This window comes from Callospermophilus lateralis, chromosome 3 (assembly GCF_048772815.1).
Source record: "Callospermophilus lateralis isolate mCalLat2 chromosome 3, mCalLat2.hap1, whole genome shotgun sequence".
Lineage (NCBI taxonomy): Eukaryota > Metazoa > Chordata > Mammalia > Rodentia > Sciuridae > Callospermophilus > Callospermophilus lateralis.
The window spans coordinates 101,293,335-101,320,693 of NC_135307.1; the positions used below are offsets into that span (position 1 = coordinate 101,293,335).

Genomic DNA, 27,359 nt, shown 5'->3' on the forward strand with positions numbered 1-27,359 from the left:
GAATAACCTCAACTATCAGGATAATTAAAACTACAAACCACTAGACAAATCATACATTGTGTTCTAGTTTATTTTGAAAGGATAGACTTTATCCTTTCAGAGGATATCCTTTCAAATAGAGGATAGAGGCAATGAAGCCTCTCAAATTTTCCTACCAGCTGCTATACCTAAGGTTTTCATTATTAATAGCATGCTATATTTATTTCTACAAATATATATATATATATATATATATATATATATATATATATATATATACACAAAACATATATACCATTTATAGCCTGAATCTATTCCTAATGAATACTGCACTAGTTAACTATTTTGATATCACCTCTATAACTGTGTGTATGAACATATTTATGTTGATATACATATCTATGTGTACATACATTCAAATATAATTGGCCTTTCTGTGTGATGATACAAACTCAAGAGATAAGGTATACCCTGTTTGTGTTAACTTATGGACTGTACTTTATATTTATACTGTATTACATTTCTTGCCCTCAACTGAGTAGCATGTGAGGAGTTAGAAAAGGGGAACAAATAGAAACTTGAGAAAGGGGCTGCTTTTGTAAAGCAGACAAGTTTCCCATACAAAATTATCAAAATATAAATCAACATGCAAAAAATATAGTTATCAGCTAAAAGACTCTAATATTAAGTTAAACAGTGTTTCCTATGAAATCGCTGAAGATTTTGGATACCTTAAGAATCTGAAAAGTATACCAGTATTTGGAAATCGTGCAGTGTAAATTCTTTACAGAATGCAACAATTTTTAAAAAAAGGACTCTTTTTTAGTATCATAAAGAAAACCAAAAAAGTGACCAGAAACAACATTACCATTTGCTCATATTTAATGGCATCCTTCTCAGCAATCTGGGCTGCTCTTTCTTTATTCATGTAAGCTGCTTTTAATTTCTTCTCCAATTCTCTGAGCTCAATACTATGGGGAAAAAAGTCAAATTTAAATCTGCAGATCCTTAAGAGAATTAAGCTCCACAGAAAATTAAGTGACAACATTTTAAATTTTCTCAAAGATAGTATACAACTGGTATTATTTTAGATCCATAAGAGAAATAAGTTAGTTCCTTAATGGATGACTCACATTCCTATCAGCAATGTCTGAGGGTTCCAATTATTATTTTCCATTGTTTTTAAAGAGCCTAACTGATGCAATAACACCTTGTTGTGGCTTTAATTTGCATTTTCTTAGTGACTAATGAAGTTGAATATCTTTTCAAGTGCTTATCACCTATTGTGTATCTTCTTGATATAAATGTCTATTTAAGTGCTTTAGCCATTGTTTTAATAGGATTGTTTGGTATTTGTTGTTGAATTATCATTTTTCTTTATATATTCTGAATATTAAATCCTTATCAGAAATACTAATTGTTCTTCCAACCTGAATGAGTTCTGAGTTAGGTCAAACAGAGATGAAAATTTTTTGTTAATCCTCCAGGTAGCCTCAAGGCAAGTTAGAACAGACATAAACAATAAATTGTAAATAAGGTATGCTCTGCTCCCTCCTTAAACCAGGGAGCAAGGTCTCACTAGGAACATGGGCTTAAAGACTGCCTCGGAGCTAGGAGGAGATCCCACAAGGGCGAATAAAAGTACCACGAAACTTTCCTACCATTTTTAAGGTGCCTTTTTCTTGATTCAATATTTGCTTGGTTGCTATAAATCTTTGGATATTAACCAGAGTTTTTATAAATTTGGTTCTGACTATTTCTCCATGTTTTTTGATGTTTCTGGTAGGGGAAGAGGTGGGGAGGAACAGGAGTTTGGAGCTGCCCACGCTGCTATTTTGTTAATGTCACTCCAATCCCACAACTTTTACTATGAGGTATTTTCATGATCAGTTAAAATACTTTCTAATTTAAATTTTGATTATTATTTTTTGATCTAAAGGTTATTTTGAAATACATTTGAAAATATACTAATCTACAAAGATTGGTAATATTTTTGTTTCTGGTATCTAGTGTAATTCCACTTTAATCAGAGAGCATACTATGTGTAAATTGAATCCTTTGACAATCTGTTATGCTTTCATTTCAGTACAGTAAGTCATCTATTTTGGTAAATAGTTCAAATATGTTTACCATAACTACTAATAGAGTTGAGTTGAGTTTAAGTTGACAAGCTCAGTATCTTCTACTTGTCCTCCGTTCTGTGTTCTCTTTTTTGCTTCTATGATGGGGTTCCATAACCACCCCCAGGTTGGATGATTCACTAAGAGGCTACACAGGACTCAGCATATAGTTTTACTCAACTGCTATAACGAATTCCAGTGAAAGGTAACAGAGCAAAATTGGCAAAGGAAGAAGGCACATGGGTGAAATCCAGAGGAAACCAGGTGCAAGCTTCCAAAAGTCCTCTCTCAGTGGAGTCTCACATAACATGTAAATTACTGAGTTGTATCAACACATGAGAAATGCTGTCTACCAGGGAAACTCATTAGAAAGTCCACACCTAGAGTTTTTATAAAAAGCTATATTAAAAAAACTGCATGGTACTGATGTAAAAACAGACACACAGATCAATGGTACAGAATAGAATACACAGGGACAAACCCACACACCTTCAGTCACTTGATCCTTGACAAACGTGCTAAAAACATACATTGGAGAAAAGATAACCTTTTTTTTTTTTTTTTTTACTTGTAGAACTAGTAAGTTTTTTTGTTTGTTTGTTTGTTTTTTTTTAAATTAATTTTTATTGTAGGTTGTTCAAAACATTACATAGTTCTTGATATATATTTCACACTTTGATTCAAGTGGGATATGAGCTCCCATTTTTACCCCATATACAGATTGCAGAATCACATCAGTTGCACAACCATTGATTTACATATTGCCATTCTGGTGTCTGTTGTATTCTGCTGCCTTTCCTATCCTCTAGTATCCCCCCTCCCCCCTCCCCTCCCCTCTTCTCTCTCTACCCCCTCTGAAATGCAAATCAAAACCACCCTAAGATACCATCTCACTCCAGTAAGATTGGCAGCCATTAGGAAGTCAAACAGCAACAAGTGCTGGCGAGGATGTGGGGAAAAGGGTACTCTTGTACATTGCTGGTGGGACTGCAAATTGGTGCGGCCAATTTGGAAAGCAGTATGGAGATTTCTTGGAAAGCTCAGAATGGAACCACCATTTGATCCAGCTATTCCACTACTCGGTCTATTCCCTAAAGACCTAAAAAGAGCACACTATAGGGACACTGCTACATCCATGTTCATAGCAGCACAATTCACAATAGCAAGACTGTGGAACCAACCTAGATGCCCTTCAATAGACGAATGGATTAAAAAAATGTGGCATTTATACACAATGGAGTATTACTCTGCATTAAGAAATGACAAAATCATAGAATTTGGAGGGAAATGGATGGCATTAGAGCAGATTATGCTAAGTGAAGCTAGCCAATCCCTTAAAAACAAATGCCAAATGTCTTCTTTGATATAAGGAGAGTAACTAAGAACAGAGTAGGGACAAGAGCATGAGAAGAAGATTAACATTAAACAGGGATGAGAGGTGGGAGGGAAAGGGAGAGAGAAGGGAAATTGCATGTAAATGGAAGGAGACCCTCAGGGGTATACAAAATTACATACAAAAGATAACCTTTTTAACAAATGTTGCTAGGAAAATTGGTTATTCATATGTAGAAGAATGAAACTAGACCCTTATCTTTCACACTACATAAAAATCAACTCAAAATGGATCAAAGACCAAGGAATTAGACCAGAAACTATGCAACTCCTAGAAGAAAACATAGGGTCAACACTGTAGCATACAGACACAGGCAATGACTTTCTCAACAGGACCCTTAAAGCTCAGGTAATAATGCCAAGAGTTAATAAATGGGACAGCATCAAATTAAAAAGCTGTTCAGCACAGAAAACAATTAGGAGCGTAAAGAGAGAGCCTACAGAATGGCAGAAAATCTTTGCTAGCTACTCTTTTTACAGAGGAGTAGAATGTACAAAGAACTTAAAAAAACTTTACACCAAAAAGAATCAAATAACCCAATTAATAAATGGGCAAATGAATTAAAAAGTCACTTCTCAAAAGAAGAAATACAAATGGCCAACAAATATATGAAAAAAATGTTCAACATGATTAGCAATTTGGGAAATGTAAATCAAAACTACACTGAGGCTAGGCATAGTAGTGCATGTTTGTAATCCCAGTGACTCAGGAGGTTGAGATAGGAGTATTACAAGTTCAAGGCCAGCCTCAGCAACTTACCAAAGCCCTAAGCAATTTAGTGAGACCCTGTCTCGAAATAAATAAAAATTTAAAAAGGGCTAGGGATGTAGCTCAATGGTAAAGTGCTCCTGGGTTAAATACCAGTGCCACTCCCCCGACTCTGCAGAAAAAACCCTACACTACACTAAGATTTCATTTCATACCAGTCAGAATGGCAGTCATCAAGAATGTAAATAATAAAAATGAAGATAATAAATGCTGGAGAGGATATGGAAGAAAAGAAATAATTTTATTATGCCAGCAGCTGGATTGTAAATTAGTACAACCACTATGGAAATCAATATGTAGGTTCCTCAAAAGATGAGGCATAGACTCATCTTATGACCCAGCTATACCACTCCCCAGTATTTATCCTGAAGAATCAAAATCATCATACTACAATGATGCATACTCAAGTTTATAGCAGCACAATTACAACAACCAAACTATGGAAACAGCCCAGGTGTCCTTCAGTAGATGAATGGATAAAGAAAATGTGGCATATATACATCATGAAGTTTTATTCAGTCATAAAGAAAATGAAATTATGTCATTTACAGAAAATGGATGGAACTAGAGACAATTATGTTAAATGAAATAAGTCAAACTCACAAGGTTAAGGGTCATATGCTTTCTCTCATATGCAGAAGCTAGAGAGGAGAAAGGAAAAGGTGCAGGCATGAAAATCAAAAGGAGATCAATAAAGGAAAGTAGTGGGAGGTGGGGTGGAAGAGGGGAGTGGGAGGTGGGGAAGAAGAGGGGAGCTGCCAGGGAGTGATACTGGCCAAATTATGTTGTATATTGTGTATTGTGTGCATATACAAATATGTAACAACAAATGTTGGGTGTAGTGGTGCACACCTGTAATGGTAGCAGCTCAGGAGAACTGCAAGTTCAAAGTCAGTCTCAGCAAATTAGGAAGGGCCTAAACAACTTAGTGAGATCCTGTGTCAAAACAAAAAATAAAAAGGGCTGGGAGTGTGACTCAGTGGTTAGGCGTCCCTGGGACCAATCCTTTGTACCCCCCACCAAAAAATCCCATCAGTGTGTAGAACTATAATGCACCAATAAAAAATGAGAGGGGGGAATATTTTCCTGCATCTAAGAAACATGTATTTTAAAATTCCTTTGGTGAAAATGATTGTATAAAATGGATATAATGAAGGGAATCTATTCACTTCATGAATTGGGAAATGTAAATCAAAACTATACTGAGGCCAGGCAGTGTAGTTAAAATTTTAACAATAAAAACAAGTATTTGTTTCAAAAAAATAAAGAGCCTAATTTTAATATAGGTGATTCTGAATTGCTTATGATACATTTTAAGCACCACAGCAAAAAGTTCCCTGAATTTAGACCTGCCCCTGCATGTCTGTCAAAATGTCAGCATGGCTTACACACAAAATAAAAAATAAAACTTGAAAATTCTGGCACTGTTAAGTGAACATATTCAATTTCAAAGAATATCCAACTGACTGACTCTGCCCTTAATTCTGAAGAGATTTTTTCACAAAATATAGAATTCTGGATGAGCTATAATTTTTTTTCAGCTCTTCAAATCAATCATCTTCTAGTTTTTACTGTTTCTGTTCAAAATTCAGTGATATTTCTTATTATTGCTTATTTGAAATAGCCTTTTTGTCTGGCTGCTTTATTATTTTTATGTATTTTGTTGTTGTTTTACAGTTCGGGGAATGAATCCAGGATCTCTTGTGTGCTAGGCAAGTGCTCTGTCACTGAGCTACATTCCCCATCCTTTTAAAAATTACTATTATTTTATATTGTTGGGTTTCAATAGTTTGACAAGGATGAGTTTAGGTAGAGTTTTTATTATTTTGTGTGTTTGACACTGAGACTTTATGTCTTGTATCATTTTTTTAAAATTCTTGACCAGTATCTCTTCAAATAATGCTTCTATATCATGTCTTTCATCTGTGCAACCAGGACTAAAATTATGTGTTAAAACTTTCCACCATAGCCCATATTTTCTTTTAAGTTTTTATCTGTATTTTTTATCCTTTTATCTCTCCATGCTTTATTCTAGATATTCTACACTAATCTTTCACAAGACAGCCATCATTCCTATGTAATAAAATCTAATTAAATTGTATTATTAAGGAATAAGAACTTAAGAGTAAAACTTGATGAATGGTATTGAACATGTTGCCATGAGTTTATCAGCCAAGCTCTGCTTTGCATAACTCTCAGTTATGTTTTCAGTAACAACAGAAGCCTCCAGGAGAAATGCAGCCACCAATGCCAGGCTCACCAGTTTGGTTTCCTTCCTTTCCCGGTTCTTATTTTTACATTTTCTCCAGACTCTTTTCTCTGAGGGAACATAAATCTAAATCATCTAATCTGCAATGCTAGACGTGGACAACTCTTCTATTTAACTCTTATTATCAGTGAATTAGACAAAGGCATGAGGAAATATTTGCTTCATCTTCAAATGATATAATGCCACAAGTGATAGCTAAAAATGATTAGAGAATTAGGACTTCAAAAAGATAGTTTGAGACTAGTATAACATATAGATTTTGGCAGTAATTTTAAGCCCACCTCCTCCCCTGGGACTAATAATTTCTTAGAGAATATGATTAAATTGTAGACCCAGAAAAATACAATATATTTACTGAATATATATTTTAATGAGGCTCAAAATCCCTGAAGCTCATCCACGATTCCTATGATACACAAAGAAGTCCTTTGAAATAAAAGGAACAATTATCAAAGTAAATTTCCAATATATTCAACTATACAGAAACAGAATGAACATTAAGTTGGCCATAAGTTTGATCAACAGGTGACATGGCTGTCCCTAAAAAGTCATTTAATCTTAAACATTAAGAAATCTATTCTATGAATCTGACCAAATTTCCTATCTAAATATATGAAATACCATAGTGAAGCTCATCTTTATGTATATCGACAAAGTACTAATTAAAAAAAAAAAAACTATAAATAAATAAAAGAAAGACCAGTGAAGTAGAGAAAGGGAATGGGGGGGAGGGAGGAAGGAAGGGAAAGGAGAAGTACTGGGGACTTACATTTCATGTTTATATGTCAAAGTGAACCCTAGTATTATGTATGAATAAAATGAACTAATAAAAAAAAAGAAATCTATTCTAGAAATAAGTAAGTCTGTTTTTTGTAAGAAGTCATTTTAAAATTTGTGCTTAAGGGAAAGAACAGAAGGGGCTGATATTTATTAAATATTCAACAATTACTTCTATGAATACAACCTATTCTCTCAAATGAATATTCTGGGATTTAAAGCAATATTTCCAGGCAAAATATTAAATAAGTGCAATGATTTAAACAAAGAAATTTCACTTTCAGGTGCTAAGAATTACTTAAAAGTTTAATAGTAAATAGACTAAATAAATACAATTATAGAAACCACAATACCTGTTTTCTCTTACTTGTTGTCTCATCTTTTCATCCTTTAGAGTTTCATGTTTTAATTTTGCCAATTCCAGAGCCAATTTTTCTTCTTGTTCAAGCTGGAGTTCCCTCAATCTCTTGTTTTCTTCTGCCTGAATAAAAAAGACAACTTTAATTATTTGTCCTGAGGAATCAGACTTTTTTTCATCCAAGGTTGAGTTTGTTTATTTTACAATGTAAAACTAAATGCCTTAACAGCAAAGTTCAATTATTTGTTTTATTTTAAAGTATAAAATATTTCAATAAGTACTTATTCAAATATTTTATCATGGAAAGATTTGGAAGAATATTAAGTAATGTTGAAGGCTTTTCGTCACTTATCTTTTCAAAAATTAACATTGTGTGTTAATTGCTTTTTCTCTTGAATTCCACTCTATTTTCTTATTCATTCTCTGCTATAATATTTTACAACAAATCTTAGACATAATATCATTTACCATGTAAATAATTCAATATGGATTTCTACCTGATAAGAATTTCTTTTTATATAGCAACCATGCCATTAAACTGTATAAATAAATTAATGATTCCTTACTAATACCTACACACATTCAAGCTTTCACACCTGTCTTATAGATAATTTTTCTTCTGGTTGTTTGTTAATATCAAAATCCAAACAAGGTCCATATGCTGCATGTAGTTATTATTTCTCTTAAGTTTCTTTTATATTCTATAATGGTCACCTACACATACATGCATGCACTGTTTTTCCAAGCCATTGATTAGTTGTAGAAATTAGAACATACAGCTCAAAGAATGTCCCAAATTCTGCATTTATTTGAGTGATTGTCAAAAGCATGTCACTAGTTTGTTTTATATTTTATATAAAATGATAGATCTACAAATTCAGATCTGTATTTAAGAAAAATAAAGACTGAAAAAAATGTTCAACATCATCAGCCATCATGAAATGCAAATTAAAATTACACTGAGATATCACTACATCTCTATTAGAATGACTAAAATAAAAATAGTAGCAATACTAAAAGTGAGAAAATGAGAAACTGCATACTCATAATGTTGGGTGGGAAGGTAAAGTAGTACCTCCACTCTGGAAATCAGTCTGTTAGTTTATTATAAAGCTGACATGCAACTACCACACAAATCAACAGCTACACTCTAAGCATGTATCTCAGGGAAACAAAATTTATATTCATTTCAAAATTAGTACCCAAATACTTACAGAGATTTATTCATAATAGCCACTGCTAGAAATATACTAGACAACCTTCATCAGGTGAATGATCAAGTAAATTTAGGTATATCCACACTTTGGAATACTACTCAGCAATAAAAAGGAATATAAACAACAACTTGGGTGAATCTCCAGGGATCATGCTGAGTGGGGGGAAAAGCCAATTCCCAATATGTTAAATACTGTCTGATGCTACCTATGTAACATTCTTGAAACACCCTTTTTTAAAAATTGAGATAATTTACATAGAATAAAATTCACCTTTCACAATCTACAACTTAGTAGCTTTTGTATACTTACAATATTGTGCAACCATTACTATTATCTCTTTAAAAAGATGGACTTTATTTCTTTGGCATTTTGGGTTCATAGAAAAATTAAGCTGAAAATACAAAGAGTTCCCATGTTTTTCAAATTTCTTGGGTATATACTTAGAAGCAGAACTGCTCTGTTAGTATGCTTAACTTTTTAAATTACATTTATGTAACTTTTTGAAAAGAAAAAATTACAGAGATGGAGGAAAAAAAAAGTAGTGGTTGCCAGGCACAGTGAGGGTTGAAAGAAGTGCATGTTACAACAGAGTAGCAGACATGAGATCTGTGTGGCGATAAAATAGTTTTATAATTTAAGATGGTGGTTGAGCACATCGATGCATGTAATAAAATAACATGTAAGTATACAGATATATTGTGCCAATGTCATTTTCCAGAGTTCGATATTATACTTCACTTATGTAAGACTTGACCAGTGGGGAGAACTGGCCAAGAGCACAATGGAGCTCTCCATACCATCTTTGCAAATTCCTGAGAATCTATAATCATTTCAACATAAAAAGTTAAAGAGAAGAACAAAAACAACCAGATATGGGGGAAACAATAGAGTGCAGACTACGGCAAATTAACCTATTAAAAGTGAAACACTTAACCACACCAGAGGAGAACAGGAAATGTGGACGTGAACTTTGGGAAACAGTGTTTGACTCGATAATGGGAGACTAAAGACAGAAAGAACTATACCTGTCTGTACTACAGAAGTAAATTTGTTTTTCGTAGGGGTGCAGGTAAGCAATTCCAAAAGTACTTGTGTAGTAGGGTTGAAAGAATGTAGATATCAATAGCCAACCTTCTTTTTGTTGGAGAAGGCAATTACAAATAAGGTAAGGGAGAAGAGTGAAATGCAGCTGACAAGGCAATGGTTTCATTCCAGTCTGAGTCTGAAGGCTTGAGAACCTAGAGGACCTACATATAGTTCCTGTCCAAAGACCAGCAAAGTAAGACCTAAGAAGGGCTAATGTTTCAGTTTGAGGCCAAGCAGGGAAAAAGCATCAGTCAGGCAGAAAGAATTCTCTCCTATCTGGTGAAGGGTCAGTATTTTTGTTCAGTTCAAGCTTTCAACTGACTGGATGAGGCCCACCCTCACTAGGGAGGACAATCTGCTTTACTCAATCTACCAATTTAAATGTTAGTCTTAGCCCCAAACACCAGAACAATGTTAGATCAAATAACCTGAACACACCATGGCTCTGTCAAATTAAAACAAAATTAACCACCACAAGCCTAAAACATATTGTTCTGATAAAAAGCAAGGAAGATATCAAAGATTAAGGGTGTCTTGTTAAAAGAGCACAGAAGCAATATAAAAAAGCATTCATTGGCCAAGGACAAGATAATTTGAGCATCAAAAAGAATAATAATGTAATTATAAGTATATAAAGACCCATGAGTTCAGATATTTTAAAAAACATTCAAAAAGAAAACAAATTTTTTAAACAACATAGATACCAATCTACTCTAAAATTAACTATTTATTCCCCTTTCCAGTAAGAACAAATGAGTCTAGTTGATGAGGAAAAGTTCATTATGAAGGAATTTTCGCTAATTAAATGTGAAAGGAATAATAGAAAAATCAGTGTATTGCAACTCCTAATGAAAGAAAACTTTTTTTGTGTGAAACTACCTATGAAAGTTTGATGAAAACTTTTATAATAAAGGAAAGAGGCTCTCTCACTGAACCAAGTGATTAACACTGGTATTGTTAAAAGTGGAATGACCAGACCACAGGTTCCCTAGGATGTGACACAATGCCAGTATCACCTATGAAGCATTCTTGCCAAGAGACCTGATCTCAAACTAATCATTTCTTTAGGGCTAACTTCCATTTAGAGAAAATATAAGAGGTAGAGACATAAAGTAAAGAAAACATGAGGAAACAAACAGATAAATACAGAATGTGGAACACTAAACAACTGCCCTAGGTAATTTTAACAAGTTAAAAACATTAGGTTAGGGCTGGGGTTGTATCTCAGTGGTACAGTGCTTACCTAGCATATATGAGGCACTGGGTTCGATCCTCAGCACCACATAAAAACAAATAAATAAAATAAAGGTATTGTGTCCATCTACAACTAAAGAAATATTTAAAAAACATGAAGTTAAAAACACAAAGGATGAAAAAGGAGCTGTTTTAGATTAAAAGGGATTTAGACATAGCAAGCAAATATATTGTATGAACTGTACTGGGCCCTGATTAAAACAAAAAAAATTGTAAAAGAATATTTTTGATTCAGTCATGGAAATTTTTTTAAGGAATGGATAAAATAATGTCATTAGGGAACTCCATGAAACTATCCATATTTTGTTTGATGCATACTAAAATATGCAAAGACAGAGAGGGTATAATATCTGGGATTTTCTTGAAAAATTGTAGAAAAAATTGAATAAAATCTTCTTGCTCAAAGTTAAAAAAAATCACATCTAAGCTTTTAGAATTTGGAACACAAAAAGGAATGGATAAAACTTTTAAAACTTGGTTTTGCTATTCCCTGCAATATCCTACAAGATGGGGAATATACAGCCGGCACTCAAAAAACTAGTATCATAATATTTCCTTCACATTTATGAGACTTCATTTCTTTCCTGTATCTCACTTCTTATGAGTTTCCCTTTTTATATCAATTTGATCCTTGAAAATATTTAGAAATAGCATTGAAAAATGATCTCCATATTTTAGGAGTTACATACATATATGTGATACCTGAATTATTCAAGGTAGTATTTAAAATAGGAATCAATTTATACCTAATATGTAAGTGTTCGGTTTCTACTACTTCATAATGTACCTGTTTAATTTCAGTAAATTCAGAAAAGACATCCTTATATTTTTGTCCTTAGAAATATACAGAAAGTAACACAATTATACTTACATGAACTGTGGAAGTTAATAATTATGCATTTCACATTTATGTTAAAAAATCCAGGCGCTTCTTTACCGAGAACTATTCTAAGGGTTGTGCATGTATTTACTTATTACTAAAAATTTCTGAGTAGGAGGTACCATTATTACTGCCCAGTTGTAGATGAAGATAAAAAGTAAAAGTAAAATACCTGAGGTTCTGAAGCAATGATATAGTATAGGATTTTAAAAGCTGGTCTAGCTCCAGAAAGTTGGCTCTTTATAACCATACTGGATGACTTACAATAAGGCATCCCTTACCTAACATTTGTCTTTCTAGACAACTACAGTATTAGCAGTTGCTTTTATCATTTCCAAGGTGAAAATGAAGGGGGAAAATGTAATTATCATAGTAAAACTTACTTTTTGGATGGCTTCTTCCATATCCAACTCGAACTGTTCATTCTGTAATAATCTGAGGAATCTCCTGCACTCAATACTGTCATCAGTTTTATTCTTCTCCATTTGTTTGCTGATTTGAGTCTGCATCTCTTTTAGTGCTTTAATATCCAAATTTCTGCGAAAGTTTTCATCTACTAATTTCTGATGCCTTTCACTAAAGTTCAAAGTTCTCTTTGGGGTAGCCTATAATGGATAAAATGTGCATACTGAAATATTCCAAAGTCTGACTTAAAAAATATATTGAGGTAATATAACAAAATAAATAATAATGATGAAGAGTCTTTGGCTTCCTTCCTAAATTCAGACTATACCTAATAAAAGAGTAAATGTAGTAGCTTAATACTTTATTAATTAAATAGCTACTAATATTATTCCCTATTTCATACATGAGGCATGAAAAGCAAAAGTAATTAAACCCAAGGTCCCGCAGCTTCTAAGCACCAATACTAGGCTTCAAAGATAGGCCGTGGAACTGTACAGACCCAGCTGTTAACCACTACCCCGGGAATTCCTCCTCTCCTTCCACCCACCACCACACCAGAGGGCCACAAAGTACTATTCAGAAGCTGGCCAGCTTTTCCTAATATAAACTAATAGGTAAACCGCTGCTACTAATCTGTTGGCTCTGTCCCAGATCCATATCTCCACTCATTGATTCAGAATTCCTATAAGGCAGATTTTAAAATAGATCTACTACTGTGCAGGGCGGGGGTGGGGGGGTGCCAGTGAATGGAAATCACTGCGACTGCCCCTTAAGTAACAGCACCCGAGGCCTCTGAAAAGCAAACACCAAGTTTCCCACTTAGCTCTCAGATTAAGCACTTCCGAGTCCTTTTTCAGAGGTTGACGAGCTTTAAACCATAAATAAGTAGTTTTGAGTCCCTCAACTGGCTCACCATCTTGGCTCCCACAGCCACCACCTTTCTGCAAACGCAGGCTCCACCAGGTGGAAGAGACACTGGCTGGACCGCGCGCTCCTGTGTTTACGCGGTGTCCCGGCAACCGCCGCCACCCACCCGCCCTGCCCGCGCAGGACGCGGCTTCCCATTGGTCACGGAAAGATCCAATCAACATTGAGCTTCTTCGGAGGCAGGCAGAGGGGCTCCTTCTAATAGGTCTGAACTAGACAGGCGCGAAGTTCAGATCATCGCAGGCCCAGCTGCAAGTCTTTTGCAGACAGCTAGGGAGCTCAAGATTTCCCTCCAGCGTCTGTACGCTGGTTTAGAAGCCACCTGAGACCGGTGTAAACTATTTGCAAGAAATACACAAACCATTGTTTAGTATATTGGGTCGAAGACGCTTTCACGCCCTGAGCATCCTGTGCCTTCAATGCCTACCCTACCTTGGAAGTGGGAGTCCTGGTTACCGGCTGCTGTGCTGGGTAACAGTGGGTGGTTTGTGCTTCCAGGAACCTTCACCTCGCCCTTCACAGACACTGTTAATAAACTTTGGGGATAAAATATGCAAAGCCACATGGATCTTAATTCTGCCATATGGTCCAGGTACCAGTGAGAGAACAGGACAGATGATAGCCCAATATTAGTCTGACTTTTTTCACTGTTGGTTAGATACGAAAGTCCATTTTAAAGAATTTTAAGTACAACAAATGATCAGAGAAATAGCTAATTTCTGCTTAAAGATTAATAATAAAAAGGACTTAACTTTTTTTCCACATGTAAAATGCTAAGAAATTGCCCTCCCAACCTTACCATCAGGAAAAAGTTGAACAAACTAAAAATAATTTGAAGTCTCTGGCACTTTAAGCTATAAGCTAATATTAAACACAGTCTAAGTCCTAGTCACACTAAATGCCTATTAGTTCCTATTATCCAATAAATCACATTCAGCTTTCAACAACAACAAGGCACAGTAAGCATCTGAACCAGATTAGGTATGACGCATTTGAGGATTATTAAATGGGAATTTTAAATAATTGAGTAATGTGCTAAGGACTAAAAAAATGTGAATGACATGCAATTATAGAATGGGTAATATGAATATAGAGATGGAAACTTAAAAAATCCTAAGGAAATGCTGGAAATGGAAAACACTATAAAAAATGAAGAATGCCTTTGATGGCTTATCAGTAGATGGACACAAGTGAAAATCAGTAAAAATGAAAATATATCAATAGAAAGTTTCCAAACTGAAATGCTGAAAGATGAATAACAAGTTAAATAACCCTACTGCTCATTTAGACCTCATGTTAGATGCAAATTCTTCTCCTACATGAAAAGACTACTTATGAGAGGCATGGGAGGGGGAGGGGTATCAAAGTTTTGGTCTTTTGAGGCTCTTACAATCCCAATTACCACAAATATAAAATTGTCTGAAATGTGTTCACATGCAAAAAAATTTGAATCCAGTATACATCTCTTAACATGCATAAAATTCCCTGTTAGTCTAAAAACCTCCACAGGAACTCTATAAAATAATATGATATATATATATATATATATATATATATATATATGTATATGTATATCTATGTATGTATACCTATACATACACATACATATAATTTTATTTTTACTGATATATAAAAACAAAATTTTTTACATATTAACAGGGTACCATGGAATGTTTCAATGCTTGTATATATTACATGTTTGAATCAGGCTAAACATATATATCTTTTTAAACATTTGTCATTTCCTTTTTTAATATTTATTTTTTAGTTGTAGTTGGACACAACACCTTTATTTCACTTGTTTATTTTTGTATGTGGCGCTGAGGATCAAAATCAGGGTCTCGCTCGTGCGAGGCAAGCACTCCACCGCTGAGCCACAACCCCAGCCCTTATCATTTCTTTATGCTGAAAACTTTCTAAATCCTTTCTTCTAGTTTTTAAAAATGTACTGCACATTATTGTAATCTACAATCACCCCCCTATGCACACTAGACTTGTTACTCCTATCTAACTTAGTACCCATTGATCAAGGCTTTTCCCATCCTTCCCTCCTTCCCTTACTTTCACTGGTCTCTGGTAACCACTATTTTCCTCAGTCTCTATTGGATCAGAAGTTTTAGATTGTACATGAGGGAGAACAATACTGTACTTGCTTTCCTGTTCCTGCCTTATTTCACTTAACAAAATGATCTCTGGTTCACCATCTTGTAATAAATGACAGGGTTTCGTATTTTTTATGCCTGAATAGTATTCCATTTTGTTTATGTAGCACATTTCCTTCATTCATTAGTTGATGATCACTTACGTTGTTTCCAGTTCTTGGCTATTGTGAATAGTGCTGCAACTTACTGATTTCCTTGGGATATATATATATACATTCAGTAGGAGGATTGCTGGATCAGATCTTAGCTCTATTTTTAAGGTTTTTGAGAAACCTTTATACTGCTTTGCATAATGGCTATACTAATTTACAATCTCACCAACAGTGTGCAAATGTTCCCTTTTCTCCCCATTCTTACCAGCGTCTGTTATCTTTAGTCTTTTTTTAGCCATTCTTATTGGGGCAAGTTAATATATCATTGTGATTTTCATTTGCATTTTCCTAATGATTGATGTTGATCAATTTTTCATATGCCTGTTGGACACTTGTATATATATTTTTTGAGAAATATCTATTTAGATCCTGTTGCTGGTTTTTTACCAGGTTATTTGTTGTTTTGCTATTAAATCTTTGGAATTCCTTTATGTAGTCTGGATATTATCAGATGTATAGTTTGCAAATATTTTCCCTGGTTCTGGAGATTGCTAGTATACTCTGTTAATTGTTTTTAGTTTTTTTCCATTTGTCTATTTTTGCTTTTGTTTCTTATATTTTGGTGGGTCTTATCCAAAAAAATCTTTGCCTATTACAAAAAGAAAGAAAGAGCTGCCCATTTACAGGGACCACCACTTGACCATTTTCCCAAGGTACCACACCCTTCACTCTCTTCCCATCAAAGCCCAAAGCCTCATCCACAAAATACTGTGAACCCCAAGAATTGGCCCACAGTCAAGCAAATCTTACAGCACCCATGGCTGAGGCAGGGTGAGCAGTATGTACCCCATCATTATAGTGTGGCACTCCCCAAACACCCAGACCCCCCAGTAATGACAATCCTGTTTGACAAGTGTTTTGATTCATACAAAATCCTGGGTGTCTCTGGCCAAGAGGAAGCTCAATGCCACAATGGCTATGTACCTGATACTGAAGCATCAGAAAGGCCAAGGGGTAGGCGTTTCCCAGGGTTATGCCTCACCCATGCCCCAAGGATTTTCCGATGTCCCTGTCCTCCCACAGAGGAGCACCAGCAAGCCTGCCCCTTACATCTTCCCCTTGTCCTGTGAGCATCAGATGCTTGAGGATGCTCAACAGTCAGGGCAAAAGGGCATCAGAAGTGCCACCCTGCCTGCCATTCCTCTCCGCATCTTGCCTGCAGTGCCACCCAAGATGACAAGAATCATCGGAGGCAAAATAAGCCTGCTTGCTGTTGGGTTAAGGTGGGAAGCTAAACCAACAGGACTGAGTCTCAGGAAAGGTTGCTGGGAAACAGAAATCAAGCTGTTCACTGAAAGTCGGGACTTGAAGTGGAGCCAGAGGAGGGCAGGAGAGGAGGGAGGGGTGCGGGAAGAGCTTTGAAGGGAAAACAGCCATGGCCAATGGGATTGGTCACCATGGGACTGTGGACGAGGCCCTGTTGCTCCTGAAGCAACATCAGAGTTGCTTCTCTGATGTCATGCTGTCCTGGGAGTTGCGTTGTGGACTCTGGCTCCACGTTCTTGTACAGGAACAACTGGGGCCCACAGGTGTACTACTGAATTATGCAGGTAAGTTCTTGTGGATTGGATATCACATTTTGAAAATCTCCACCCCTGTCATGGATGATCTTTCAGGGCCACACCTGGAGAGAAGGAAAACCCAGAACTGCCTGAAGTTGGAAGAAAAGGACCTCTGTCCAAGGAGGGGTCATTCTGCATGAAGTGGCAGGTGGGCAGGTGTCCACACAACAGAGTGGATGAAGAGCGGGCTTTTGAATTCCTGAGTTAAAATTCTTACTTTGCAAAGCACCTGGTAGGAAAGCCCTGGTAGGTTTTCATTTAACCTTATTTTTGCAAACAGAATGATCAAAGAAAGGAAAGGAATTTGGGGAGCAGAGGTGAGGGAGCATCATGTTGAGCGTCTTCCCTAGTGAAAGAGATGATCCATAGGGTGTGAACTGAAGGGCATGTGGTATGGGAACATTTACAAATTGGTGCATGAGCTGTGCTCTTAAAACATGGTGTTGTACGCCTATAATCTCAATGGCTCAGGAGGCTGAAGCAAGAGGATCACAAGTTCAAAACCAACCTCAGCAACTTAGAGAGACCCTGTCTCATAATTTAAAAAATAAATAAAAGGGCTGAGAACGTAGCTCAGTGGTTTGGTGTACCTGGGTTCTAGCCCCAGTACCAAAACAAAACAAACAACAACAAAAAAGAAAGGAAGGAAGGAAGGAAGGAAATAAAAAAGAAAAAGAAAACTGACCAGATAGAACCAGCAAGTCAGGGTCCTCTGAGCACATCTGTTAACCTGTGGATCAATCCCTGCCCACCAGGGGGCACCCTGTAACCAACCTGGTCTCTCAGGAGTTGACTAGGCTGAGTCTTCAGCAGGCCTCAGGGCCTAGGGTGGATTGGCTCTTTGACTTGCCCCTTTCTGGATTCCTTGGCCCTTCCAGGGTGCTAACCCCAGAGGGAAGAAAGCCAAGTCGGGGGAAAGGAGAGGTGCAACCCCCACCCCAGATTCAGGAGTCCTGTTTGGTCTGCCCCCAGGCCTAGAAGAAGCTGCTCAGGGATCTTTGAAAGAATGTTCTAGAGTGGCTGGAGTTGGGGCCCAGCGACAAGGGAGCCATTTAGACTTGGACCTGGAAGTGGATGTGGAAGAAATGTAATCTCTTGTCCTAGAAGAGCTTGTTAAATGCCTTTGTCTTCTCTCGTATTTTGTATTAAGTATTTTACATCAGTCAGGCACCTCTCACTACAGTAAAATACTTGGAGCACTTTACCTCACTGGGTAAATAACAGAGGCTAGAGCAGCTTTTTGAAGGCTGAGGGGCGTAGGTTAAGGAGCAGAAGGCTCTAATCTCCTGGAGGAGGCAGCGGGACATCTAAACTTTCTTGCATTGTCTCACACATGAACTTTTGGAAGATACCTCATATCTAAACCATAACAGTAGGTGCTCTACCACTATGCTACATCCCCAGCCTACCCCCAAATAAGAGCACGTGAGGACTGGAAATCCACCAGCTCATGTGTCCACAAGATAACATGTGCTTCGGGTCATGGAGCAGAAAAGCAGAAGGAGCCTTGGTTCTTTTTGACCACAGAGCTGCCACACCAGCCTGGGCTTCCCAGCTCCTGACTTTATGTTATATAAAAAACATAATAAATGCCTAATTAGTCTAAGCCTCCATGTCCCCTTCTCTCTGTAGTAGTCTATTACTGTTAGTCAAATGCAATTCCTCCCTGATACAACCACTATCTGTTTAATCTCATGGGTAAAATGATTAAGAAAAACATCTTACAGTCTTTATTGCTTTTTTTACCAATATTTTATTCTAAATATTATTATTAAATAAAATGAAAAACCTCTGATTTTCCTTCTCACATTTTCCCTCTTCCCTTTTTATCTTCCAGAAGCTACAAGCCAATTCCTTTTCTTTAATCCCTGGTTTCACAGTCTAGACAAATTTTGATTCTTGCTTTTGTTCTCCAAACTATCAATGCAACACGTTTGCCTGATAATCCTCAACTTCTAAGAGTCATATAATTTACAAATTGGATAAGCATGTATTTTATATATTTTTGGCTATCTCACATATAAAAATATATACCAGAACTAGGACAATGGGGAGGCCTGATGGACACCACTAGAATATTTCTGCCAATAGAAACTTAGCAGCAATCTTTGAATTTGGTTTTTCAACTAGTTACCAATGCATTCATTCTAATAATGTACTACCAATATTTCTATACTTTTTCTATAAGAATTTACTGGGCAATTTTTCCAAAAAGACTTCACTAAAGTCCAAATAAATTATGATTTCTTCATTGCTCTTATCTAACAAGGTTTGATTGATTTCTTGACAACCAAATAACAAATCATTTTGGTTGCACGTATTCAGGTCAACATTGTTTACTTGAAAAGCTCACAGATCAATAAATATAAATGTCATTAAAGCATTAACAAGGAGGAATTATGATCACCAAGTGCTAACTTTAAAAGGTAAACACTATTATGTTTTATTAAACCTGAAATTATATTACTTGCAAAATAGACTTCTAAATCACACTAAATATGTTATTTTTGCCAGGAAATAATTAACTTAAAGACTAATTCACCAATCAAATGTAAAAAGTACTTCACTTGTCAATACAAAGATAAGTAGGCAGTTAATTGTCATCTACCATTCACTTCTTAAAATACACAGGTACTATTTCAGAATAGTTTAAATGTATTACTAATTGTCTAAATTTACCAAAATTTGTTTAGCATTGAGCCCTGAGCATGGTATAGATTAACAAATTTGCCGCAGTCTCTGGCTGGGCACAAATCATGAGTCTCCACACAGCTTGTAGATTCAAACAGCAATTCTTTATTCCCGAACTCACACCGGCCGTCTACAAACACGTTCTGGGGGAATCCACGTTCTCTGCCCAAATCCACTTCTCCCAAATCCACTCCACATGGGCTTCTGTCTCCCAAAATATACTGTCTGACCCTAAGCACTCAAGAGGAACTCAGCAGCAGGATACGCCCTATTCTAAAGGGGGAACACCCTAATCTCCTATTATGCTAAACTGCCCTATTCTAAAGGGGGAACACCCTAATCTCCTATTATGCTAAACTGCCCTATTCTAAAGGGGGAACACCCTAATCTCCTATTATGCTAAACCACCCTGGTCCTTGAGCAAGGTCACCTTTCAGAAGTCCTTCCACAGACAGCATGGAAGTAAGCTGGCAAGGAGATTGTCATACCTACTTGGCTGATGGCTCCCAGCATCTCCCCACTTCTGATTAATTAAACAACAAGTAATGTGGCTTAAGGACCGTGCCTGGTAGGTTGTCCAGTTCAACATATGGCTCTTACCCGTCATTGGAAAACTGACCTTTAGGCGTCAGCCTCCTGTCTTAGGTTGATACCATTGCAACTGGATCATACCCGTCACTGACTACCGGTCCAGCATACAGCCATACTTGTGGATAGGTCTATGCACCAGTGGGGGGGGTGAGGTTCTTTGCCTCACCTCTGTTGGCCCCCAAATTTGGCCTTGGTGCCAGTGGGGGAGTGAGGTTAATGTGGCTTAAGGACCGTGCCTGGTAGGTTGTCCAATTCAACATATGGTTCTTACCCGTCATCGGAAAACTGACCTTTAGGCAACTGACCTTTAGGCGTCAGCCTCCTGTCTTAGGTTGATACCACTGCAATTGGATCATACCCGTCACTGACTACCGGTCCAGCATATAGCCATTGGCCCCCAAATTTAGACCATCACTAGCAGAAGGGAGGAGGATACAGAAATGCCACGACACCAAGCCAATTGACAGTTCCTTTGGAAAAATTGCATCATTGGTGACACCATCAGCAAAGATATGTCAGCATTACCACAATTAACATGGGGTGCGCTGGCAAGGAAATAAAAATTGCATCACTGGTGACACCATCAGCAAAGATATGCCAGCATTACCACAATTTGCTGCACTAAACGTAGTTACATAGTCTAGGCAAGTTCTGTAAGCAGTTCAAAGTGGAGGAATCTATCAATCTGTCCGTCTCCTCCCAAAGTCCGTTGCCTCCCAAAGTAAGTTGACTCCTTGATTGAGCATACTTGTTGAGTTATATTCATTGGGATGAAGATAGGAATTCTGGCAATGATGCTAAAAAGACATTATCCTGAAAAGAATTATTAAATATAATGAAAAGGAAAGGTGAAAGTAAACAAACAGATCTGTTAACCTCCTTAAAAAGCAATCTTTAACAGCTGTTTACCTGATTTAAATTAGTAAACAAGCAGATCTGTTAACCACCTTTAAAAACAATCTTTAACAGCTGTTTACCTAATTTAAATTAAGCCATTTAAATCACGTGAATAAAAAAATAATAATAATAATTTGGATCCATTTTTCATGAGCGCTCCTCATATGAAATATGGACATACACACACACAGACATAACACAAAACACAAATGTGCAAACAAACGTACAACACATAAGATAATAATAAAGGCCTTGTAGCTTTACCTAGGTGAAATCTCCATTGCAATGTTTAAAAACTCCAGTCAAAAAATAAAACTGATCAGAAAAACATTAACCTAGGTTTGTATGAGCTCAAAAAATAAAAATAGAGCCTTATGATGTGGAAAAATGCAATAATAAAATAGATATTGAAAAAGGCATCCTGGTTAATCACAGTCGCAGATATGTCGACATTATTCTAAAGGGGGAACACCCTAATCTCCTATTATGCTAAACCGCCCTGGTCCTTGAGCAAGGTCACCTTTCAGAAGTCCTTCCACAGACAGCATGGGAGTAAGCTGGCAAGGAGATTGTCATACCTACTTGGCTAATGGCTCCCAGCATACATTGAAGAATTGGCCATGTCTATAGAATGCAGTAATTTGAGAGGATGATCAGAAAGGTAATTCAGAAGGAGAATCAATCCTGTAGGAGGAGGGAAGGATATTATATTTAACCCACAGAAAAACAAAGGGGCAATCATGTAGGTCAAGACATGTAGGTTGATATAAAAAATTTTTTTAAAGGTTGAAATGTGGGATAGTTTGCATGTTTTTAACCATAAGAGTGAGGAAAGTCAGAAAGATGACAGAACTCTGATCAGGAAGAGTGGAGCTCACACGGGCATTGGCAATAGGATCCAGTTGCCTTGGCAAAAGGACTCCCATCTTAAGTAATGGCACTATGATAAGTAACATGCAAACTAATGAAAGGTAAGGAAGGCCACACACAGGATGAAGGAAATTGTGGTGAGAAATGTATATATGCAGCAGGGACCAAGGCCATGAGGAAAAGAACTTAAAGCATAAATTCTTAAAAACCTTAACTTGAGCCTCAAAAGAATTCGTGGGAGCTGCAAACTTTTTGTTCCTCTCTGTCCTGGGGTCATGTACAACATGGTTGCATATCTATGTTATCTCTCCTGTTCTACTCATTGGCTTTACTGTCTGAGAGAAACAGAAAGCACTAACTTACCCTCTTGGTGGCTCTGTGTCAACTGGTCAGCACTGGGTGAAGCAGCAGCCTGTTAGATTTCTCTTCGTGGCACAACCATCTCCCCAAAGGGTTGGAGTCTCTGTGGTGTGGGTAGGAGGTGGGGATAGGTTGAGAGTAAAATACCTGCACTCAATGGAATGTGAGTTAGAATTTAATTTCAAACAGCAACAGAGCAGCGCTGCAGAATATTTTAGCAAACAAGTATTCCTTTTCATTATTATTTGCTTTTCTAGTTGAAGACCTTTGGTTCTACAGGGAATGTTAGTCATAGCTACTCATTTCTAATCTATCCATGAGTGTTAGAGAAGAATCCATGTACTTTAATAGGTTGTGTCTCCAAGAAAAAGACTTTGGGGGCAAAACAGCCTAACAGTTATTACTTTTAGAAAGTTAATAGACTTCACAGTGTTAGTGCAGTTTTAGGTTTTACAGAAAATTTGACAGAATACATCAAATTTCCCTTTGTTCTCTACACCTATAGTTTCCCTTATTATTGGCAATATACGTTTGTGTGGTACATTTGTTGTAAATTATGAACCACTATCAATACTTTATCATTAATTAAAGTCCATAGTTTACATTAGAGTTCACTCTGTTTTGTACGGATATATGGGTTTTTACAAATGCATAAAGTCATGCATACCCCATTATAGGATCATAAAGAATAGTTTCACCACCATAAAAATCCTCAGTGCTATACTGATTCACCTCTTCCTCCCTCCCTCCATTCCTCCCTCCCACCATTCCTCCCTCCCAGGTCCCAAATCCCTGGAAACCACACATCTTTCTACTGCCTCCATACTTTTGCCTTTTCTAGAATGTCATATAGTTGGGATCAGACAATATGTGGCCTTGGCTTCTTTCTCTTAGCAATATTTAAGTTTCCTCCATATTTTCTTGTGTCTTGATAGCTTCATTTATTTTTATCACTAAATAATATTCCATTGTATGTCATTTTTAAAAAATTATTATATTTAAAGATTATTTCTAGTGATAAATTATTACTATCATAAATGATACTTATTGTTAAGGGAAGATTTATGCCCTCCCAGCATTAAGGCAAAAATCTTCGGTTCATTTCCCTTTGGAAAATGGCTTTTTACCTACAGGTCTATATTAAAGGTCTAGGGTACTGAGGAGAAAGAGATTTCCCTACTGTTAAATGATGGATTATACTGATTAATGTTTCCCAATAGTTACAACATAACCGGGTTGAACACATCAGAGTTGTCTGTCTGAAACAAAGCATGGGTATGCAGTATAACTTGTTACTGTACAGTGAGAGTTATTTCCCCAAATTCTATTGCTTTATGAAATAAAGCAATTAGAACAAAACAATTTTTCTTTCATTCATAAAAATGCCCAAATCTAATCTAATTTGCCGCAGCTGGACCCCACCTGCAGATGACTATTTAAGCACTCTGAACATTACACACTTATCTTTTAAATATTGATAATGCCATTTTTCATTTCCTCGACATGAAATCCCACAGGGAATAATTATGCTAATAAACCTTAATGATTCTTGCAAATAAATGATCAAACCAAATTGCTACTGTTGATTTATATTAATGGATGCCTTTAGGATGAGATTTGCCAGTACGGTACTGCCTCTTGAATCTCAATTTATCTTATTTAGCTGAAGAGTGTACATAGTTTGTTAAATAGATGAAGTGTTTAAAATATAATGTGTTCGTGCAGTTTTTGCACTTCATAATGTTCAAGCATTACCATCTTGCCTCCTGGCAAATCTTCACTTAATGGCATCATTGTATATAACTTCTTTTCCTACTTGTTTTGTTACATGCAGTTAGAAAGTGACTACTTTCTGGTTGATTCAGAATAAACCAGTTTCCATATGTTGAATCTGATTGTTTCATTAAGACAATAAAATGTATTTCTTGATATATTAGCCACCGTAATCTGGAAATCAGATTGCCTATATGATGATGTGATCAAGTGTTAAACTGTTCGGAGGTTAAAAGGACGCTATTAAATGGCTTGTTACTTATTTGTGATCTTTCCTGCTCTCTCACTCTCACTTGCTCTTGTGTCTTCACTAAGTCTACCGGAAATAAGAGAATGCTGACTTTGTGAATTCTTAAAAAAAAAATTGAGAAAGAATGACAGACTTATTATATCCTCATTTTCTGTATAGTGAGGAGCACTATACAGAAAAAGTGCTTATTCATTGTGGATATGAATGCAAATTTATCTGGGTAATTTCACTAAATTTTCTTAAATTTAATGAATTTGTTTAAAATACCACATAACTGAGAAAAATCACCTTAATCTAGATAATTTGCCTCAATTATCCATTTTTACACATTAAAAGTCACATTCTAAGCATAGGAGAGAAACAATACACACACACAATAGTTGTAGGCACAGAATCACGTTAAAAAGGTAGGTAAGTCAGCAGTAAAATTGGAGACTAGAATATACTTATATACATTTATACAGAGTATAGAACTTGTGAGGTCAGATTGTCACAGAGGGATTTGTCATGAGGTATACAGAGACTGTCATTTGATTAGTGGTGAACATGACCACATTATACATGGTGGCACACACCTGTAATACCAGCAACTTGAGAGGATGAGGAGGGAGGATCCCAAGTTCAAGCCAGCCTCAGCAACTTAGCAACTTAGCAAGAACCCATCTCAAAATAAAAAATAAATTAAAAAGGGCTGGGTATGTAGCTCAGTGGTTAAACACCCCTTGGTTTAATCCCTGGTACTAAAACAAACAAACAAACAAACAACAACAAAAACACCTGTAAGTCTTATTGATTTAAAAAGCAGCATACCTACATTGATGCATATGTTCATACACGTATTAACTACCTTTAAAAGGTTTTTTTCTTTTCTTAAAAAATAGTGCCCAATATGATTAAAATTTTCTATTTATGACATTTTTCTCTTGGAAAATTAACCAGACCAAAAACTTAAAACCACTAAATGCATAATTTTATTTATTATGGAGTTTTCAAATCTAACAAAAAAAAAATTAGGGGAGGGCAATCCAAAAACCGAATAAGGGGATAGCTAAGTCAATTACAGTATATGAGCTCCTTGCCTGAAAAATGTGAGAGCGTGCAGAGGGCCAGAGGGGCAGACCTAGGAGGGGTGACCTGTGAGGACAGGGCAGCATCACCAGAAAGAAGAGCCAGGCTGTGAGAAGCTCAGCACTGACTCTAAGGCTTTGGGAAAAGAGCGACACAATGCCCTCCAGGGAACAGAAGACAGTGGCCAATGAGAAGGAAGAGTTAAAGAGCTCAAGCTTGCCGAGAATACAGAGCAGGAAAGAAGTACTGGACCAAGCTGTGTGCATTGTCTTAAGACCCTGACACCACCCGACCATTGCTAGATGGCAGGGAGATAGAGAGGCTGAATCAATTAACTGAAAGAGCACGCAGACAAAAAGAGCTTCAAGGTAACAGATGACAAAGTGTGCAAAGAAGTGGCGTGGAAAGCACCATCCTGCTACCATAGCATTTATTGAGCACCTATCACATGCTAGTCACTTCAGATATAATTGTCTTTACTCATCACAACAACATTTTCATTTGAAGAAAATGAGTTTCAAAGCAGTAACTAACCAAGTTCAAAAGTGGGGCCACTGGATAGGACAGAGATTTATACTAAGTCTGATTCCCCAGCTCATGATCTTTTCATGAGTCCAATGTTTTTAAAACTGTGGATCACAAATGGAAGATAACAGTCCAGAAAACATTTTATGGAATATTTTCCTCAGTATCTCAGGCATCAATCTAGCACAATACTTTTTCAACGAGTCACTGAATCAGACATGTCTAAACTGTTTTCAACAAACTATACTAATTCTTCCAATGATTGTGGCATTATAAATCAAAGCGACCCTTCATTTATTCTCTCCTAGATAGGCCCAACTTTATTTTATTAAAATATGCATGACTATAATTATAACATATATTAATATAATATTACACTGTTGATATACAATAAAATATGGAACATACAAAAAGCATTATATGACATATGTTCTACAGCAATAATAACTATTTATCAAGTATCTAGAGCTGGTTGATTTGTGTCCAGATAAGCATTAATTTTCTCAGAGGCAGAAACTTCCCTATGTTGGAAATATGAGGAATACTAGGGGAAACTGAGGCAAGTACACAGGCAGCTTCTGGAGAGAAAAAAAAATAACAATTTCTTTTTTTTAATTTATTTTTTAGGTATAGTTGGACACAATACCTTTATTTTATTTACTTATTTTTATGTGGTGCTGAGGATTGAACCCAGGGCTTCACACTTGCTAGGTGAGTACTCTACTGCTGAGCTACAACCCCAGCATCAGAAACTACAATTTCAATTCTAAGTTTAGAAGCAACCAGTGCCAGCGGATTCCAAATAGATCAGCAGATACAGTGATGGCATCCAGACCACAGATCCTTCCATCAAACCCATTTCTCTGAGACAGTTGGTAAACTTACTTAATTTGTTTGGTTGTCTACTTGGTGACTGCTGGTCACATAGAATGAAAACTTTATTATCATTGGTCTCTTGTTCTATAAGATGCTGCTGGGAAAATGGCTAATAAAGAAGCATTAGTCATTAAAATAGCCAAAAAAAG

The 27,359-nt window shown here is 36.5% G+C and overlaps 1 protein-coding gene across 1 annotated transcript in view; it reads right to left on the reverse strand.

Moving 5' to 3' along the window:
- Positions 1 to 13,497, reverse strand: part of Mns1 (meiosis specific nuclear structural 1) — a 30,983-nt gene extending 17,486 nt beyond the window's left edge. The window contains exons 1-4 of the mRNA XM_076848601.1: positions 13,420 to 13,497; positions 12,485 to 12,706; positions 7,660 to 7,787; positions 848 to 950 (exon numbers count right to left, since the gene is read on the reverse strand). Coding sequence (XP_076704716.1) covers positions 848 to 950; positions 7,660 to 7,787; positions 12,485 to 12,706; positions 13,420 to 13,422 — 456 coding nt within the window. The 5' untranslated portion in view covers positions 13,423 to 13,497. The remainder of the gene's footprint in view (positions 1 to 847; positions 951 to 7,659; positions 7,788 to 12,484; positions 12,707 to 13,419) is intronic.
- Between the last annotated feature and the right edge of the window lie 13,862 nt (positions 13,498 to 27,359).